The sequence below is a fragment of the Lichenostomus cassidix genome, chromosome 1Aa, assembly GCF_008360975.1.
Source record: "Lichenostomus cassidix isolate B80296 chromosome 1Aa, HeHo_3.0, whole genome shotgun sequence".
NCBI classification, from domain to species: domain Eukaryota; kingdom Metazoa; phylum Chordata; class Aves; order Passeriformes; family Meliphagidae; genus Lichenostomus; species Lichenostomus cassidix.
Window position 1 is genome coordinate 38170518 of NC_139480.1, and position 18678 is coordinate 38189195.

At 34.6% G+C, this 18678-nt stretch overlaps 1 protein-coding gene across 1 annotated transcript in view; it reads left to right on the plus strand.

Moving 5' to 3' along the window:
- The window catches only part of OTOGL (otogelin like), an 87340-nt gene extending 70773 nt beyond the window's left edge, over window positions 1-16567 (plus strand). The window contains exons 43-57 of the mRNA XM_085045719.1: window positions 978-1119; window positions 1448-1633; window positions 2145-2357; window positions 3186-3290; window positions 3600-3707; window positions 4072-4173; window positions 5415-5519; window positions 5608-5648; window positions 6602-6665; window positions 7064-7242; window positions 7573-7677; window positions 8496-8615; window positions 10202-10247; window positions 14314-14393; window positions 15408-16567. Of these exons, the coding sequence (XP_084901845.1) occupies window positions 978-1119; window positions 1448-1633; window positions 2145-2357; window positions 3186-3290; window positions 3600-3707; window positions 4072-4173; window positions 5415-5519; window positions 5608-5648; window positions 6602-6665; window positions 7064-7242; window positions 7573-7677; window positions 8496-8615; window positions 10202-10247; window positions 14314-14393; window positions 15408-15608 (1797 nt within the window). The 3' untranslated portion in view covers window positions 15609-16567. The remainder of the gene's footprint in view (window positions 1-977; window positions 1120-1447; window positions 1634-2144; window positions 2358-3185; window positions 3291-3599; window positions 3708-4071; window positions 4174-5414; window positions 5520-5607; window positions 5649-6601; window positions 6666-7063; window positions 7243-7572; window positions 7678-8495; window positions 8616-10201; window positions 10248-14313; window positions 14394-15407) is intronic.
- Window positions 16568-18678: the final 2111 nt, after the last annotated feature.

Consider the following 18678-nt stretch of genomic DNA (forward strand, 5'->3'; position numbering starts at 1 on the left):
AAGGAAGAAAATAAAGTGGTTTATTTATTTATTTATATTAATAGATATTTGCCACAGAAAATTGGTGAGAGGGAGCAGTGGTAAGCAGTTTGGAATCAAGAAGGTAGAGTAGCACCAGTGAATAGTAGGATAATTTGCATAATTTTTTTGACATACCTAATTTTATAATAATTTAAGGCAATCTGATGAGTCAGAATTTCTACTGCATTTATGTGCCCAGGAGAACATTTAGTGCATCTTTTCCTGGTTTATAGCAAAAACTGACATACCATCAAAATTTTCAAGCGTTTGGTTCATCCATTATGAAATTTGTTTTCTTTCGTATACATGATGGTGGCAGAGCCAGAGGGGATGGAATATATTGTGCACTCATTTGCATGAAGCAGCTGGTCAAGGATAGGTAACAGTCATCAGTGTAATAAACTTAATGGCAGAAGGGAGAGACTGCTTGAAGATTTGCTGAAGTTACAGGGAGAACAGGACTGCAACACAGTAATGAACAGGCAGAATGAAATAAAATCTTTTACATCTTGTTACAAATTTATGCAAACAAACCCAACAGAAGTAAGATAGGTTGCACCACCTGTATTTAAATTCAGTAACACAGGCTATCAAGTCCAACAGACACAGAAACAGAGTAATAAGTAATTCATTCACAGCAGGATTGTGTGGAAGGTATAGCAGAAATGTTTAGCTGGGATTGTTCACTTTTAGTTGACAGGGCTATATTGAAAAGTTCTTGTTAGTAATGTGAGAATCTCATTAGGGCTGCATTCTGTGTCTACTAATGAACACAGAAAATTCTGGCTGTTTAAGTTTTGCAGAATTAGTGTTCTGACAAAAAAGATAATTTTTAAATTAGACACTGCAAGCAATTTTTTCCCCCTCGTGGCTGTATTATTTCTCTTAATGACTGATTAATTTTAATTGCAGGATGTCCTTATACTTGTTAACTCCCAATTGTAAAATGTTCCTAGGTGTCACCACAGGAATTTTGTGAGAAGATGTGGATCAACAGTACTTATTTTTGGAATTATGAGTGTGATGCACTTTCTGCATATGTGGCTTTGTGCAACAAGCACAACATCTGCATTAAATGGAGGACACCTGATTACTGTTGTAAGCAGATAGCCATATTCTGTGCTCCTATGTGGCTTTAGGGATGAAGGTTTTAGTGATAAGTTAAAAATATATTTCTTTCTATTGTTCTTGTAAGTAGCATCTCATTTTATCACAGTATGGGTAAATCAGGGTACAAGTTCTTATGATGTATTCTTTTAGTAATGAATGAGTTTTAGTCTCTGTTGAATTAGCTGCTTACCTAAAGTACTATTAAAGATACAAATGCATGCTTTCTGTGATAACTCACTTGTTCTTACTATCTATTTATCCAATGAAATGCTGAAAGAATATAGAAGCACTCAGTGTCCTTTTTTATTCCTTGCAGCACTGAGTTGTCCGGAGGGCAAGGAGTACCAGCCTTGTGTGCAACCCTGTGAAGCCAAGACATGCTTGAATAAATGGTTCTATGAAGATTCTCCCTGTTCCTACTTAAGGGAAGACTGTGTGTGTAAAAATGGCACCATTCTGCATAGAACAGACTCTGACCTCTGTATACCAGAAGAAAAATGTAGTAAGTACAGTAGGACAGAGTAGGTTTGCAGTTATGATAATCTTAACCAGAGTTATATGAACACTTTGTGGTAAGAGATAAGTTTAAGTCCTGTGTCAGTCTTCAGTAACTGTGAATCTGGTAAAGGTCCCTTCAACAGAGCCTCCCTTTTTCTCATTTTCGTACAGCATTTTGTGCTTTCAGTTACCTTGGCTTTAAGACCCAGTGCTGCTGTACCTCTCTTGGAGGAAAATGATGGTCATTCTTCTATAGCTCCCAGGTTTTCCTTTCTTGAGAACTTTGAAAGGAATAGCATGGGGAAGTTCTCTCTCTTGCCCTCTCCTATTTTCACCCATAGTGAAGCATTTGTTCCTTTGTGGCTTTTAAAGTCATCATCCTTTCTTGGATTCTTTTATCATAATGCTCCAGAGCCATATTATTTTATGCAACAATTTTATGGAAGTTCTAGTTGCTTGCAGGAAATGGGAGCTGTCTCTTTGTTGAAGGGATATAATGCTTCTTTTCCTTCCAGCATGTACAGATAATAAAGGACAACCCCGCTCTGCTGGGGAGATCTGGAATGGGTCTCTGAGAGGCTGCTGCATGTACAGCTGTTTAGAAAATGGAAGCATTGTTGCTGTAGAACCTGAATGCAATGAGGATCCACCACCAGTCTGTGAAAGAGAAGGGGAAGTTCTCCTCCATGTCATTGAAGAGAGAGGTTGCTGTCCCAAGAAAGTTTGTGGTATGTACCACACTTGTTTTCAGTGACAGAAATATAAGAGCTTGACATTCACTGGCCACTGACAAACTTTAGATTCAAGGTAACATTTTTTAGAATTAATTTTCAAGTTGGGCCAGCAATTCAGGCTTCTTTATAAGAACGACTCACTGAAATAATTTTTTTTCTTAGAAGTCCACCAGTTAAAAAACTTCTGTTAAAAATTATGTTTTAAACTCTTTAATGGAATTTAATAATACATTGGTATATATTCAATGATAGAAGTATCTTGATATTTGGGAAAGTCATCAGAGATTGCTTGCTTTTCTTTCTAGTGCTTTGGTGCAATGAGCACTATCCTCTGATCTACTGCCGTTTCCCAGAACCTGTTTACTGGGAGCTAATCACTGAATACTAATATTCTTCCTAGCCACGATTATTAGGAAAAATAATAATCTTATTGCTCCTAAAACGTTAAGCAAAATATACTAATTTCTTCATAACATCTTTGAGGAAAATGAGAATATACAGTCCAGCTGATACGGTGCTTTTGGTCATCAGATGCCTGCAAGCAATGCTGTATTGTCAATTTGCTCAAGGAATATCAGTGGGACATTCTAGCTGGCTTCATGTATAGGAAGCAGAGCAAGTAAATATCTGTTTTAAGAGGGATATAACTTTTTCCTTAAGTTGAGCTCAAAGATCTCCATGATGGATGGAGTGAATTTTAAGCTGACTTGGGCTGCTCTTGTTTTGTGGATCTCTGTACTAGATGGTATAACTACCTTGAGCTATAGGACTTGCAATTGTATCTGTCTAAAGATGTAAAAATAATTGTTTTTTATCCCACAGAATGTAACATGTCATTGTGTGATGCCATTATTCCAACATGCAAACCCAATGAAAAATTAGTGGTAGGCTACCACCCCCTGTCCTGCTGTCCACAGTACCGATGTGGTAAGGGAAATACAAAACCACAGTTAGTGTGAAGTTTTCCATACTTGTGTTAGATGTTGGAAGAAAATTTGCATTACAACTTGTTTTCATTGTAAACAGAATGAGATAGTGTAAATAGCACCAGGCAATGATGTATTTTCTTAAAAAAATTCTCCAATATATTTTTGTGTTAGGATTTTGTGTTACTTCTGATTTATAGTCAATTTGGGCTATTTTATGTTACTTAGTATATGAAAAATATATTTCTTTATCTTTTTAGTATTGTTTCAGTGACTCCTTTTAAAATGGTGTTTGTTTCACATCCTACAGAATGTGATCCTTCAGTTTGTTTTAATGTCTCCCAGCCAGACTGCAGAGAAGATCAATTTATTGTTGAGGCAAAACAGGAAGATCCCTGTTGTTTCTCTCATCTCTGTGGTAAGAAGCCTCTAAGATTCTTATGGAGAGCTAAGGAATAGTCAGATATTTACAAAAACAGACTATAATTCTAAACCAAAAGACTTAAGTCAGGAGTTCTTGGAGAGGTCAGTGAGATTTCACACAGATCTGGCTGACTGGAGCATAATTATGCTTGGGTTGGGAGATCTTTTCTTTCCAACACAATTTTGGACATCATATTTGAACTTTATTTAGTTTTTATATCCATAAAATCCATAAAATTTCAATTATCTAAGCATCAAACACAATATTGCTTTTTACACAGTCTGTTAAATGAAATTCACATGTGCTAATGCTTTAGTATTTAAAACTTCATAAATGTCTGATTTTTTTTTAACTCTAGTTTGTGAATCCTGTATTGAGCCTGTTCCCTTGTGTAGTGAAGGGGAAATTCTCACTGTGGACCTTAATACCATACACCACTGTTGTCCTCATTACTACTGCGGTGAGTGTAACTGTTGTGACTTCAATATGCTACCAAATTCAGTAAAAATTACAGACTCTGAGTGTGTATGTGTGGATTTGTTTAGATTCAGCATTTAGGGTGGGCTTCAGGTATAGACTGAGATCCAAATGAAGGTGTCTGCATTTGAGGTTCATTCGAAGTTCTTGGAATGCTCAGTGGTGGTTTATTGAACCCAGTCAGTGGAGTCTGGAGAGGTTAGTTAGTTCACCATATAGACTATGGTTATTTTCACAGTGATCTAGATACTGGTATATTAATGTGGCACTGAATCCCATCATTGGAGTAGAAATATACAATTGTTCATATATAAAAACATGTTTAATAAAGCTTCCTTGTTGTTTTTCCTCTGTTGTACCATTCATTTGTGTTTAGGCAGTTTCTTTGCACATTTAGCTCTTAGGGAAAGGAGTAGACCAAGGGTTCCAAATACTGGTGGGTTGACTACTATTCAAACAATGAGCAGACAGAAGAAAAATCTTTCCAGTGTAACTTAGTCTTTTTCATAGCCTCATAAAACACATAAATTATACTGCACATTTTCAAACAATGTCTGTAAGTATAATTACTTAATTTAGATTAACTTTTGTCCTATTGCAGTCCTTCAACATCATTTCAAATAATTGACTTTGACTATGTTTGGAGTTTAGTAATTTTCACTTCAGTTGTTTCTGTATCTTGGTCCTTTCCTTTTCCTAGCCCTTTGACCAAGGTGAAATTTTCTGCAATGGCCTTTGGCATTGTTTTTTGCCAAATTCTGGCAGGTAGAAAGGTAGATCGTAGTGTGTGATCTTTCACAGTAAGCCACTTCTGATAAGGGAGGCAGTATTTTCTTATTAGCATCATCCCCAGAGGGCAGTTGCTCCCTGTGATCTTACAGAAATGCACTTTACAGTACATTTCTAGCCCATGTTTTCCAAAGATTATGATTTTAGTTGTCTTGGATACTGGTTATAATCTTGAGTAACTCTGAAGTGGGAAGAATATTAAATGATTCCTGTTTGATGTTTTCTGAAAATTTAAACATGTTCTAAGACAACTAAAATAATTTTTGAAAATCGTTGTTTATTTTTTAATTCCAAGTATAATTCAGATGCCTAAGAAACATAATAACATTTATATAAAATAATGTTATTTTTAAAATAGTTTATCAAAAATAATGAAAGCTGGAAAATGTGAAGGAAAGTTGAGTAAATTCTCATGTGTATTTTCCCCTCATTTAGTTTGTGATGAAAATCTTTGTTCTGAGCCTCCTATGATTTGCACAGATGACATGACACCTGTGAAGGAGAAAATACTTGGGCAATGTTGTCCAGAATGGCACTGTGGTAATTATTGCTTCATTCCGTAGTCACAGTTGTTAACCAAAGCTGACAGATAGCTAACTGATTAACACAGTTTTCTTTACCTCCTCAGAATGTAGTTGTGAAAATGCTACTATTCTGACCTGTAAATTGGTAAGTGGTGTCTCTTAAATATTGTTATTAATGGTGTTCAAGTGTCTTACTCCTCCCTTTGCACTACTTGTTTCAATTAGTTGGAAAGAGTGAACAGAGACAGAGTGGAACTGCCCCCCAGTACCATCTCAAGCATGTAATTTCAAGTGTCTGCATGGTGTTGTCAGCTATTCCTTGGAGAAAAATCACTTACCCAAGGAAGATGTCAAAAGAAAGCAAGCAACTGTAATATTATCCTGTTCATTGTTGACATGAAACAGTATACTCATAAGGCTTTCAACATAAATAATTACCATTTAAAAAAATAATTCATGAGGTATGAGCTTTATGACTATATGTGTCATCTGAAGAAATGTGTTATTTTGTGAATCATTTATGCTTTTGACTAAAATTATTTACCATTATTGTATTTAGCTGATATGGGAAGTCATAAATATTTTGCTCTTCATGTAGCTTGTCGTAAGAGGGACTGTGGTCTGGAATATAATTATGACTGTATGTTCAAACTCCCATTTATACCACAGTGATCATATTTTCCCTTTCCAATGCCTGTAGTTTGTTCCTTATGTGAAGATTGTGTAATGTAAAGTCTATTAAAGAGTTTTAGATTTGAATAGCTTTCAGTTATCGTTTGGAAGAAAATACTTAGGAGGTGATATTCTGCTATTATGTGTAGTGTTGAAATCACTTTGTATCTCAGGAAGAAATGCTGTTTATTGACTCTGCTATTCTATGCACCCTACAGAAAATGAAGTGCTGTTTTCTGTTTAAAGAGATAAATACATTGAATAACTCTGAATGTGCTACTGTTTCTTGAATGCATTTTTTCTCTTGTATGAAACCAGGGGTGGAGGTAATGAAAGTAATATTTTACAGTTTTAGACAAAAAAATTCTGTGTAACACTACATTTAATTGTGCATGACTTTGCCAACTTTTATCTTTTTATACTCAGGGTGAAGTTAAAAAAATAGATAGCAGTGTTTCCAGTGCTTGTGGATGCACTCACTACATTTGTGGTAACTTTTTCATATTCCTTATTGTTATGTTTTAGTTTTTAGCAAAAAGGGCATGCAAAGAAAGGAGAAATAGGACCATGGTAACCTTCTCAAATGTAAATGCTCCTTTATCTTAATTTGGTGTATGTCTATCTAGTTAGGCAATTATCCTCTCCTTTCTGAATATGGTGCTTTGCCTGCAAACCCATCCATTTTGTGTCTGTTCTGGCAGGGTGTGGGAATGTCATAGAACTACCCATGTTATCAGAGTCATGTACAGTCTCTCTGGTGAGAGGCAAACAGGAAACAAATTGTGAACAGTATGTAGGACTTTACCCTGCTTGTGCTTTACCATTAATTCAGTTAATTTGTTTCAAGATTTTTTCCCCTCTAGTAACATTTATTTCTTTTGGTTTTAGAGAAGGATGATGTGTGCATCTTTCAAGAGGTCACAGTACTGAGTCCTGGACAGTCATTGATTCAATACTTGGATGGAGACCTTTGTTACACTGTGCAGTGTTTACAAGAGAAAGATCTGAACACAGGATACAATGCAATGCATTTCACAATGATGAATTGTTCACAGCAATGTGAAGCTGTGAGTATCCTTAAAATACAGGAATGATGCAATTTGTGAGCACAGCTGCACAACTAGGATACAAGTTTTAGTGAAGACTTTTGCTATTCCCATTTACTCAGCAAGAACTTGAGAATTTAACACAGATGATGTGTATCTTGTGTATACAGGATTATTTTGAGAGGCAGTTTCTTGCAGCATATGTAAACATATCTATTAGACTGTCCATCCGTCCGTCCGTCCGTCCATCCTTCCATTGTTTTCCTTGGTGTTTTTAATTTCAGAAATCAAAGAATTTCCATATCATGTATGTTTAAAAAGTACTTGTTTGTTTTTATCCTTTCTTTCCAGCATCAAGTATATATTCCTTCCTTCAGTCACCATACTTGTTGTGGTACCTGTCAAAATGTGTCCTGCTCTTTTCACACAGAGAATGGAACACTGATTGTGTATGAGGTAAGGACCTCTGAACAGAGATGGGAAGTAACTATAATGATACAATAGACAGGAGTCTGACAGGCATTTCTTAGTTAACTCATGCTGTCAGTCTTGCTTCACATCTCCTTACTGCTTGTTAGGCACTTAGAGAGTATTTATGATGTATGATAGGAAATGCGTGAGCTTATCTAAACACCTGCCATTTCATACATGTGAATATCTTATTTCATTTTATTGCTTGTAATATTTTCTACAAAGATAGGCAAATGTCATCATTTACTTAAGGCTGGATATGCTCTAACTGCAGAGCAGGGTTCAAATTGTAACTAAATTATATACTGTGATGTAGATATATTGGGAGCTTTTGAGTTTACCTCAGGAATTCTATGTCCCACTCTTCTCAGGGCCACTCTTCTCCTCATGCTGGTTACTACAGAAATGAAAAGAGCAAATTGAGGCACTGGGGTTCAGGATCTTGACAGTGTGTTCCAGCATCCACACACACATGAATTTAGATGTGGCCATGACTTGGTTCATACTTCCAATTGATTTCAGAGCAAAAGAAACTATTCAACTGGCACAGAGTCCTTTCATTCTGCACTAGGACCCCCATGTTCAGCAGCATTCTGGAGAGCAGAGCCATACCTCCAGGGAGGAGTAGCTTCTGCTGGTCAGAGGGTGGTCTTTCTCTTTGCCACCTATGGGTGGTCTGCAGCAGACTTTCCACTACAGCCAGTGCTACAGCATGAGGGCACCACTTTTGCAGACATTTCAGGATGGAGATAAAGCTGAAGTGTTTTGGCTTTCCTGACAATGGCTTTGTTTTATATATTCAGGAAGGAAGCACCTGGACCTCCAACTGTACCAACTACAAATGTGCAAAAACTGCTGCAGGGGCCATTGTACTGGGGTCAAGTGTTGTCTGCCCCCCATTTAATGACACTGAGTGTACAAAGGTTTGTACTTTGGGGAAGGTAAGTGACAATAACTGCTCTGGAGTTTGGCTTACACTCCACAACACATGCATACTTCATGCAATTTCTTTAAATTAAAAATTGGTAAGTAAAAACATAAATGAGCCATTTGCAGTCATTTCCTATACTCCTGGTTTCTTTCCAACTGACAAAGTATCTGTGAGTAGTATAAAAGTTTGGGTCTTGTTGATGACTGCTTTCAAAATATTGTGGAATTGGAATCATGCTTTACATACCACTATATAAAGTGCTAATCACTATGTCTCACTTTAGTTTGGAATAATTATTTGCCAAGTTCTTAGAATACACATAATAAATAAAGCAGATCAAGAAATCCAGTAAAGCCGCATATAGCAGTCAGCTTAAGTTGTACAATGATTATGAAGATGACAGTGTATATATAAACTTTATCTCTTAAACAAAACTTTATTTAATATAGCAAAAATATCTATCATACATGAAAGGGTATAAACCTGCACCGTGTATTTAAAAGTATAAAGGTGGCACATCCATATAAATTGCTTTGAAGAACATGTATTCTTCACAAAGATTGACTATTTGTTTGCAGTTTAATTTCTATTTTAATACTTCTCTAACTTTGTAATACTCGTAAAATTTTTGCACTTGCAGTACATACTGTATTTAATATGAGATCCAAATAATAGTAAATATATATGTAGAGAGGGTTGCTGCCTTGACTACAGATTATATATTTAGTACCAGTCCTACTTATCCCTTCCATTTAGTAAAAAAAGTTCCTATTTCTTCCAATCCTGAAGAAGGTGTTCTATTTAAAATTAATGCTGCTAGTTTGAGTTTATGCTTGAGTTTCTTCCTTGGAACCATTCTGACAACATCTATTATGATCTTTCCTTACTAATAATGTTTAAGATTTTAAAGAATGGAGCCCTAAAATTAACTTCCTGAATCAATCTGACCTGTTTTTGCGAGATGCTGAACATAGGCTTGAACCAGTAGCTTAGAAGAAAGCTCTTCTCACAGGCAGCATAGGATAATTCAGGAATATCTGAGTTTAAGTGTTCGTTTAAGATGTCCTTGAATGACTTATTCAGTAATTTTTATGTAATGAGGTAAAAAATACATGCTTGTGTGAAAAGGTAGAACCTAAAAAATGTCTTTCTTTTGTTTGCTATTATCCTAAAAGTTCTATTTATGTTCTGTTGTCTGTTGATATGCAGAATTGGGCTACACACATGAATTTTTGAAACAATCCTAATAAATTTCAGTGGTGGAGAAATAGATGGTGGTGGATGATATAAAAAATATAGCAGCTAAATGACTTTTTCAAATGAAACTAGAGCAGATGTCAACTGAACACTACTGAACTTGTCAGCAGTGATGAGTTGCTTTTCTATTTCAAAGGCTGGAAAATTTTGTGAAGCAAACCTTCAGCTGATACATATCTGTGTAATCCTATAATCCTCTTGATTTCAGTGACACTACTTTTTATTAGTTGGATATCTTTAAAACATGGAATGTCTTGAGATAAAATTTCCCTTTGCATCTGGCCCAGTCTTTTTTGCTATATTCTTCTTTTATTTTCCTAGAATGGAGGAATTGTGGAGACATATAATGATGGCTGCTGCAAGACGTGTAAGTGATGAAGGCTGCAATATGTGCTAGTTTGGCTTTGGTTTTGGAGAGCTTATTTTTTAACCTCAGTTGCTGGGACATAAAGAGGGAAAAAGCATGCAGTTCCCCCTATAAATCACATAAAATGATTGTAGTTACCTAACTACTCTTATTAAAAGGTCTTGCTTCACTTGGCTGCTGACTTGGTGATTTTTAACATTATTGTTCTGGAGTATAACCAAATCTCTCCAAATATAACCCATAGAAGACTAAAAGTTATCTCAACATAAACAATTAAAACATCTTCTTTTATTGTTAAGTTGGCTCTACAATAGCGCCTATGTGATCTTCACCTTAAAAGCTAAGAATTTTTCCTCCTAAAATTGATTCCTGATTCAATGATATTTTGCAATACATCTTCAAATGTAGCAATTTATTGTGTATCCCTAATATGTATTTTCTAGGTCCAAAATACTGGAGTGTTTTTTCTTAAATCCCAAATGACGAAAAGTTATTGTATTACTGATGATAGCAATGCTTATATAAAATCAACCTTTTAATACATTCACATTTTCTGGGTGTGTAACTTTAAAATATGATGAAATGTGACTGAAGCTGACATAAAAGATTAATAATTTATGCAATGTTAAAAATTGATTGAGAATAAACCGTTTTTCTCTGCAGCTTTGACTAGGAAGTTTTATTATATATGTATATAATTATTTACATTGTTGTTTAAAACTACTTGTGTAGAGCAATAACATTCAACATTACAGAAAATCCTACCCCTGTTTATTGGCCTTTTTTGTGCTCAACATTAAAGGCAAATTAGTATTTGGAATTTTTGTAGACAAACCTTTACTTAACAATATTGAATAACGAGTCATAGACTTATGACCATATATTGCACTGTTATTATATAAAACTGAAGTGCATTGTATTGAATATGATTTGGAGAAATAAGGGGAAGTAGTGATAGTTATGAAATATAGAAAAATACCAAGTCTCCAAGTTATGTGAGACTTAGAAAGCTGCAAATACTGTTGTTCTATTGTATCCAAAACATGGAAAATGAAGGGTATTTTAATATACCTGAGTATGTTTTTTTAAATGAGAATCACCACAGAGAAGTAACACACCAGAATTGTGCCGAAATCTTGCTAATCAAGAATCTTTCTCTCAATGGTTAGCTGTGTTGAAAAATATTTAAATCCATGCCCCCCCACCCCAAAAAAAATTAGGTTGGCATTATTTAGAAAATTAAAGTCTTAAAAATTATTGACTGCTGGTTCTCTATTGATCAGGAAGGTTTATCATTTTGGCCATATTCTGTGGTCTCGTGAAAGGCATTGTTATACTTCAGAAATACTTGCTGAGGTGGCTGCAAAAACTCCCAGATATAATTTATGCAGTTATATGCTCTTTTATTTTTATTTTGTTTTATTTTTGACTAAAAGCATGTGCCCTGTGGTGAAACAGTTGAGTACTTACAAATAGAGCTTGCAACACATTGGGATTTTAATGGGAACAAATAACTTTTCCGAAAGAGCTTGATTTAATGCATGCAAAGCGGGTGCATATATTTAATTCTTACCTTGCCATAGAGAGACACATTCCAAAAGTTTGGTTTAAAAGTAAGCATTCCAGTTTTGTGTTAACCAGGAGGGTAATAAAGTGTAGGCCATCTTTAGTGAGACTTGAAGCAGCTGCAGAGTTTCTAAATTGTAGACGACTAGCAGGAAAGCTCATAATCTTTTGCTGAAAGAAAAAATTGCAGTTGGCAGTGTAAGAATTAATGAAGTGTCATTTATACAGAAATGTTTTTGTTTCATGAGAATCTTCTATTCCTAATGATTCTGCCAGGTTCTGGATTGGGTCTATTACCCTTTGCCATTAGTCCAGTAGTGCCTACAGATAGTATTAATTGTGAACCAGGTATTATTTTTAATGATGTATTTTCTTTTCTTTTGATAATAATGTAAGCACTGTTGATATATGTGTCATATGTGTCATCATCATTAAATGTTGCCATGCACTTAATGGTTCTGGGCCTGATACTGAGAGATGCTGATCACCTGTTGGCCTCCCAAATCAGTGGTTTTCTAAAGCCTGGTTGAGATTCACTGCTCAGCACCTATCAGAATTAGGTTCATCCATTTACGGTATATGCTGCTTATGGTCATTCCTCCTGCTCATTGCTGAAACTGGTTTTATCACATGAACTTCGTGTACAGGATAGTTGTAATAAGAAATGTTACTAAAAAAAATCATAATTCTGAGTACTGTTACCAAGAGATTCTAAATCTGAATCCAGGTCTCTAAATTTAATGATGGAAATCTATTTTGTCTTAAAATAGAGCAAGAGTGTGTGTTACTGTCTGGTCTCACCTTTGACTAAATGGATTCATGCTGTATTTCTTTGTCACAAATAACATATTTTAAAAAGTTACAAAAATATGGAGGGCAGGAGTGGGAAGGGGGACACAACACACACAATTGCAACCCCATGGCAATGTATACGTTTTATAGCACACATTACAGAATGTTACAGAACTGTTGCAACACACTCCTAATTCTTTTCTTTTTAGTATAGGTAAGTCATGGAAACTCCTTATTCAAGGAGTGGGTAAACAAAGCATATCTGATACTGAATGCAGATCTTCTTTACAGTTCAAGGTTGGAGAGATTAAAGTATAGCAGCAGAGTTTTCATGAGACATCAGCACTCTATATGTTAGCTATTATAGCTAAATAGCTATAAATGTTAGCTATTTATCTCTATATGACTTGTAGCAGTACAAAGATTGCACTGTCTACACGTGCTCAGGCTGGCAAAAACTTTCCGATGAAATATCTCAGAAATTTTTCAAATGTTTCTGAGGAAGGAAAAGCAAGATGTTATGGTCTAACAGCTTCATTCATACAGCAGTCTGCTAATTCAGTAACATGAGATTGTTAGATTCTTCAACGAACAGGTTAAAATCTAGCTGTACTCTTCAGCCAACCTAATTTTTCAGTACTCACTGGAGCTGTGGTTGCAAAATATCTTGGTTACTCAGAGCTCATTTATCTTATAAAAGTGTGCTCAAGCTTCTAAGCAACAGAAGAGTTGTTTTTCTATATACCCAACCATGAAGGAAGGTCAACAAACTACTGAATAGTGGTTATTTTATATGCTGTATGTCCAGAATGGTAGCACAACAAAACTAACAGATGATTTTGATGGATAGTGAAACAGGAGATCTAAATAACTGCTGTTACACAGATAGTAATAACTGTCTGATACAGAGAGAAGCATGAAAAATCACATTTTATTGTTTCAGTATCATGACTTTTACTATGTTAAAAATGGCTTTTCCCTGTACAGCTTTAGTTTTCAAATTTTTAAAAAAACCCTCCTAACCATATCTCCAAGACTGAACATACAAATTCAGTATTTCCCTCATCCTACATCTGTATGCTGACTGTATGTGCTACATGCTTCAGATTTGGGGATAAAAGGTGCACCATATTTGGCAAATAAACACGTCTCACTTTCAAAGCTTCCATGAGGCACATCTTTATAAAAAATATATTGAAATTATATAATTATATTTAAATTTTAAACATGTAAAATAGCATGAAGATTGTAATCACATTCACAGCTTCACCTTCTCAAATGTTAAGTTCTGAAAATTTTATAAAAGGCAGGATCAAAATCCTATTTGCATTCAACATTCCCAATAAAAGAGAATTAATTCTAATACTATTCAAAATTACTCAGGACATCTTTTTTTTTTCTCTAATTTGTTACATTTCTCTTGCCAAATGTGCAATTTAAAAACATAATCATAGTTTAATATTTAAAAAATCTGTTTAGCTTATTTGGGCCACTTGATGCTCGTACGTACCAGCTATAAAATAGGTAATTCTGCACAGGAACTATTTATTAATATATTAGATTAAAAAGAAAATTATGGAAGTGATATTTTCTTTGTGTACAAACAAAGTACAATTGTTTAAATTGCGTTAATATTTTTACTTTTTAAAGAAGCAAATACAGTACAGAAGATATACTGATTCAGTATGCATTTTTTGTATTTTATCAGGCAAGAAGGAAGAAAGGATTTGCCAGAAAATGACAATCAGGACAACCATAAGAAAAAACGACTGTATAAGTCAAAGCCCGGTAAGCATAAAAGAGCTATTTAAATGCTGGGCCTGGCTGGGGACTACATACATGTTCTTGGCCAGATTACTGCTGTCAAATTTTGGTTAGGGCTGAGCATGATTACATTTAATTCATTAATAACTGCAATTATTAGTGCTTAGGACAAAGTATTTTTTTACTCCTGTCAATCTCAGGAAATTTGAAATTTATGAGTAATCTTTTGGTCAAATTTGTATGGATATGGCATACTCCATCACATGCTTGGAAGGGAGTGGCTCAAAGCATTTTTCATATGGCCCACCTGCATAAGAAATCAGATTTACGTCTCTCACAAAGAGAACTAGACCTAGTACAGCCATCCCTGATTTCCCAGTATTTCAACTCTGTTTAAGTTTAATTGAAAAGTATAATTTATTTTCTGTCAAAATATCAGCTAAGAAGATTCCTCACATAATGTAACAGTGAGAGAAAACTTTGCTCTGCTGAAGTCTAGAGCACATATAATTTTCTAGCCAGTATGTGCCCTAGCTGATTTGTTACTGTGTCTACTTTTTGGATATATTTCTTTGAGTGGTAACACAGCCCTCAGTCACAAACAGTGTAAATAAGAAAGTAAAAAGCTTTTGCACTGATATACTTTTCCTCCTGAACCTTCAAGGAGAAAGGTAAACTTCCCTTCATTTTACTTAGAAGAATTTAACTTTTTTTCAGTGAACATGAGAAGAACGTGGATTCAGCTGTGCTGTTTCAAAGTTATTAATTTGTAAACTGGAGATTCAATTTTGGTATCCACAGCACAAGCTGAAACATGACATATGATCAATGAATAAAGAAAATTTAATTTAAAAAAAATGTGGCTATACTTAGAATTAATTAATTTTAGAGGATAAAATAATGTTTACGATCAAAATCCTTTATAAATGTAAAACTGGGTTTTAATCACAAAAAAATTTGAAAGGCAATATTTTTAAAACAAAATTTGAGATATCTAATTTTAATTCTTATTCTTATTTTCTTTTATTTTACTCATAGGTAAACGTGGCTTCTTGTGATGGAAAATGCCCATCTGCAACAATTTTCAATGTCAATATTGATAGCCATCTAAGATTCTGTAAATGTTGTCGAGAAATCGGAACACGAATCCTGACTGTGCCATTGCGCTGCTCAGGAAACGGCACTGAAATTATGTACATCATTCAAGAGCCCATAGACTGCTCATGCCAATGGAACTGAACATCACTGTGGATATGAGTTGGCTTTCACCAGATCATTTTTTGATCATGGCTGGCTATAGTACTCTGCAGGGAAATAAAAGAGGCATCAGATATGCTCTATAATGTAACTTTTCCCAAATTTAGCAAAGATGTTGTTTGTTGTTCTTTGAATTGTCTTTGAAAATATTGGCAAGTATAGAATGAAAAGCATAAATCCATTTGAACAAGTTCTAGTTTATCCATCATTTATTTCTATTCAGTGGCTTTCTGATGATATGGTGAAAAAAGCTGGTTAATATCTGTATTTCCAGTGTTTTAAAATTTTGGATTGTGGCTACCTATCAAAGTTGAGAATTTCACAGTGGTTCATTTCCTTAGAAGCCTCCAGTTGAAAACCATCACGAGTGCCATGTTTAAATGGGAAAGAAGCATATTAGAATTTTGAGAATGACTGAATTAATTTATTTAAAAACTAGTGGGTTCAGCTGTAACACTTTTTATCTTTCTCAAAAATCTATCTTTTGTCCACTAAGCTGTTGTCAATGATTGGATTCTGCTTACACTGTAAGTCACTGAGAAACAACACGACTGTGATCTGTAAGTACCTGTAGGAAATCTCCAGAGTATATAGCAGAATCATAATATCTTGAAACCTTAGACATGTATGTAATTTTTATGTATATTATAAATATGAAGCATGACTATGCAAAGGCTGAAGAGTTATAGATTTTGTGCCTAAAAAGTATCTGAAAACCATTTCTGCTGTGAAGGTTTCAATTTTATATCCATTTTTTCACTTTTCACATAAAAGAAATTGCCTGTCTTCTAGGTATAGAATAAGATTATATGTATATATATATTTATTTAAAAACCCCAAGATACTGCACATTTTCAATATTCATAATGGATTTTGTCTGAAGATTTGTGTTCAATATATTTTTCAATTTTTTAATAAAGCTCTTTAGACTATTGACTGAATTTAGGACTCATAATTCTTGAGTCCAGGAAAAAAGTCAGGTAAAATAAATGTTTTGAAGGGCTTAGGTGAGTTATTCGTGCTCAATGATGTTGTAAATGTCCATGATTCAGCACCTTAAGCTGAATATAATCTTCCTGTTATTAAACATACCACATAACTTGATTCCAAAAATAAAGGATACAAGTTTATCCTTGTTTTTAGAAGATTACTTGGCTTTATAAATTCACTGAATGAAATGTACTTAAATTTTGACAGTATTTTCCTTATCAATTTTCCTTTTAATCGATTCAGAATTAAAATTCTTGACTAAAAGTTTGACAGCCTTCGGACAAAGAGTTTTAATTTCAAGCTGTCAACACGTAGTTACAAAAAGCTTGGATTATCACATGGGTTATTACAATGAAATATTAGCAATATAAAATTTAAAAACTGCCTTAAAATCCAAGGTTATTTTGCTATTTTGTGTGACAAATCTTTGTTTGCTACATTCAGTTTGATGGCTTATAAAGAAAAATAGTTTATAAAGAGAAATCTGTCATTACTAACAAGACTCATTTATTCATCCATCATTAAAAACAGTGACTTGGTTTAAAAGTCAAATAGCGATGTATTGTAAAATACATTGAAATATTTAACCATTATAAAGAAATAGCAATCACCTAGAGATCAAAATAAAGTGACACTTTGAGAAAGCATATGCTTCATCTGCATGTTTGTATGATTTGTAAGGCAGATATTTCAAGTTGTATTATATACCAGGGGCCTGGAACCAAAATATTCTCTGATATTTCTCTCAGAATTTGTGTACAGAAACTTTTAATGCAAACAAGAAATAGAAGTTAAACCATAGTCATAGCTGTAATATTTGTGTACTCATACAGCAAATTAAAGGACAACTTTTCAAAGAAAAATACATACTTTTGATTTTTTGACATAGAGGCAGGTATCCTATATTTGCATTAAGATATTTTGGCCCAAATCTACTTAATGAATTTAGCATTTGATAAAAAAGAAGCTCTCAAAATATAGCATTTTTCCATATAATCTTCAAACATTTTCATTGAACACCTGGGGCTTTTTATAGGCCATGTGCTTTTCTAAGATTTAGAACTGTGTTTGTAATTCAAAAGAATTTAATAAAACATTATTTTGCAGAGTGATAATTAATCAGTGTTGATGCCATTAATTAACCTTTGCCACTAAGACAAATGCTAATGGCAAAACCTTATGAAAACCTGGAAATTATAGAAGAAGTTATGTTTAAAATTAACTTCATGACAACCTATAATAGGATAAACAGTACTGAACTATTTTTTTTCCCATCTAGACAATTTTATTTTCTAAATGCAACCATCAGTAGGAACTGTGTCAGTATTCTCCCTGAAGCCTACAGCAAAATCTTACATCTTCGGTGGAGCTGGATAGGGTGGCTCTAAGATTGTCTTTCATTTTACAATTAAACTTCAAACTCGGGCTGCTTTGGCCTTGTGAGAAAGCAAACATCTATTAATTCCCATGAGCCATTTCCTGGACAGCCCACACAGCCCTTTTCCCTCCAGGAAGGTGACAGTGGCAGAACGTGGTGTGTTTTCCATGATGTTAACTAGCCCATGTGGGCCTTGCACCAGAGAGAAGGTTTGAATGAGCCTGTGGTGTGGCAGGTCTGGGCTGCTCCACACAGTTCCTCAGTCTGCAACTTAAATATAAATGTATGTGCACTTTATGGATCTGTCTTGGCTTTCTCATGTCTCTTCAACTCTGCATTCCTGCTTCAAGCCCTATCCTCAAATTTTGTGTAACTCTGTCTTGTGAGCTGCTTTGGAAGCTGATCCAACTCAAACCTTATTTAGTTAAATACCAAAATTAATTAATCTATTATTGACTAAAAGAGCTTTAATACCCACAGAGTTCCCTCCCTTCCACCCCCTCTGAAACTAACACTAGAATAATTTCTACTCCCCTAAAAGAACAGCTGGGAATGCACATTTCTGAAACTCCCACACTGTCATTGACAGATGTGAGGATCTGTGCACGATGGAGTGAGTACCTTGTGCTACAGTCCTGTCATGCCTTGTCATTTTTTCCCATTTGTAATGCTTCAGTGGCCATT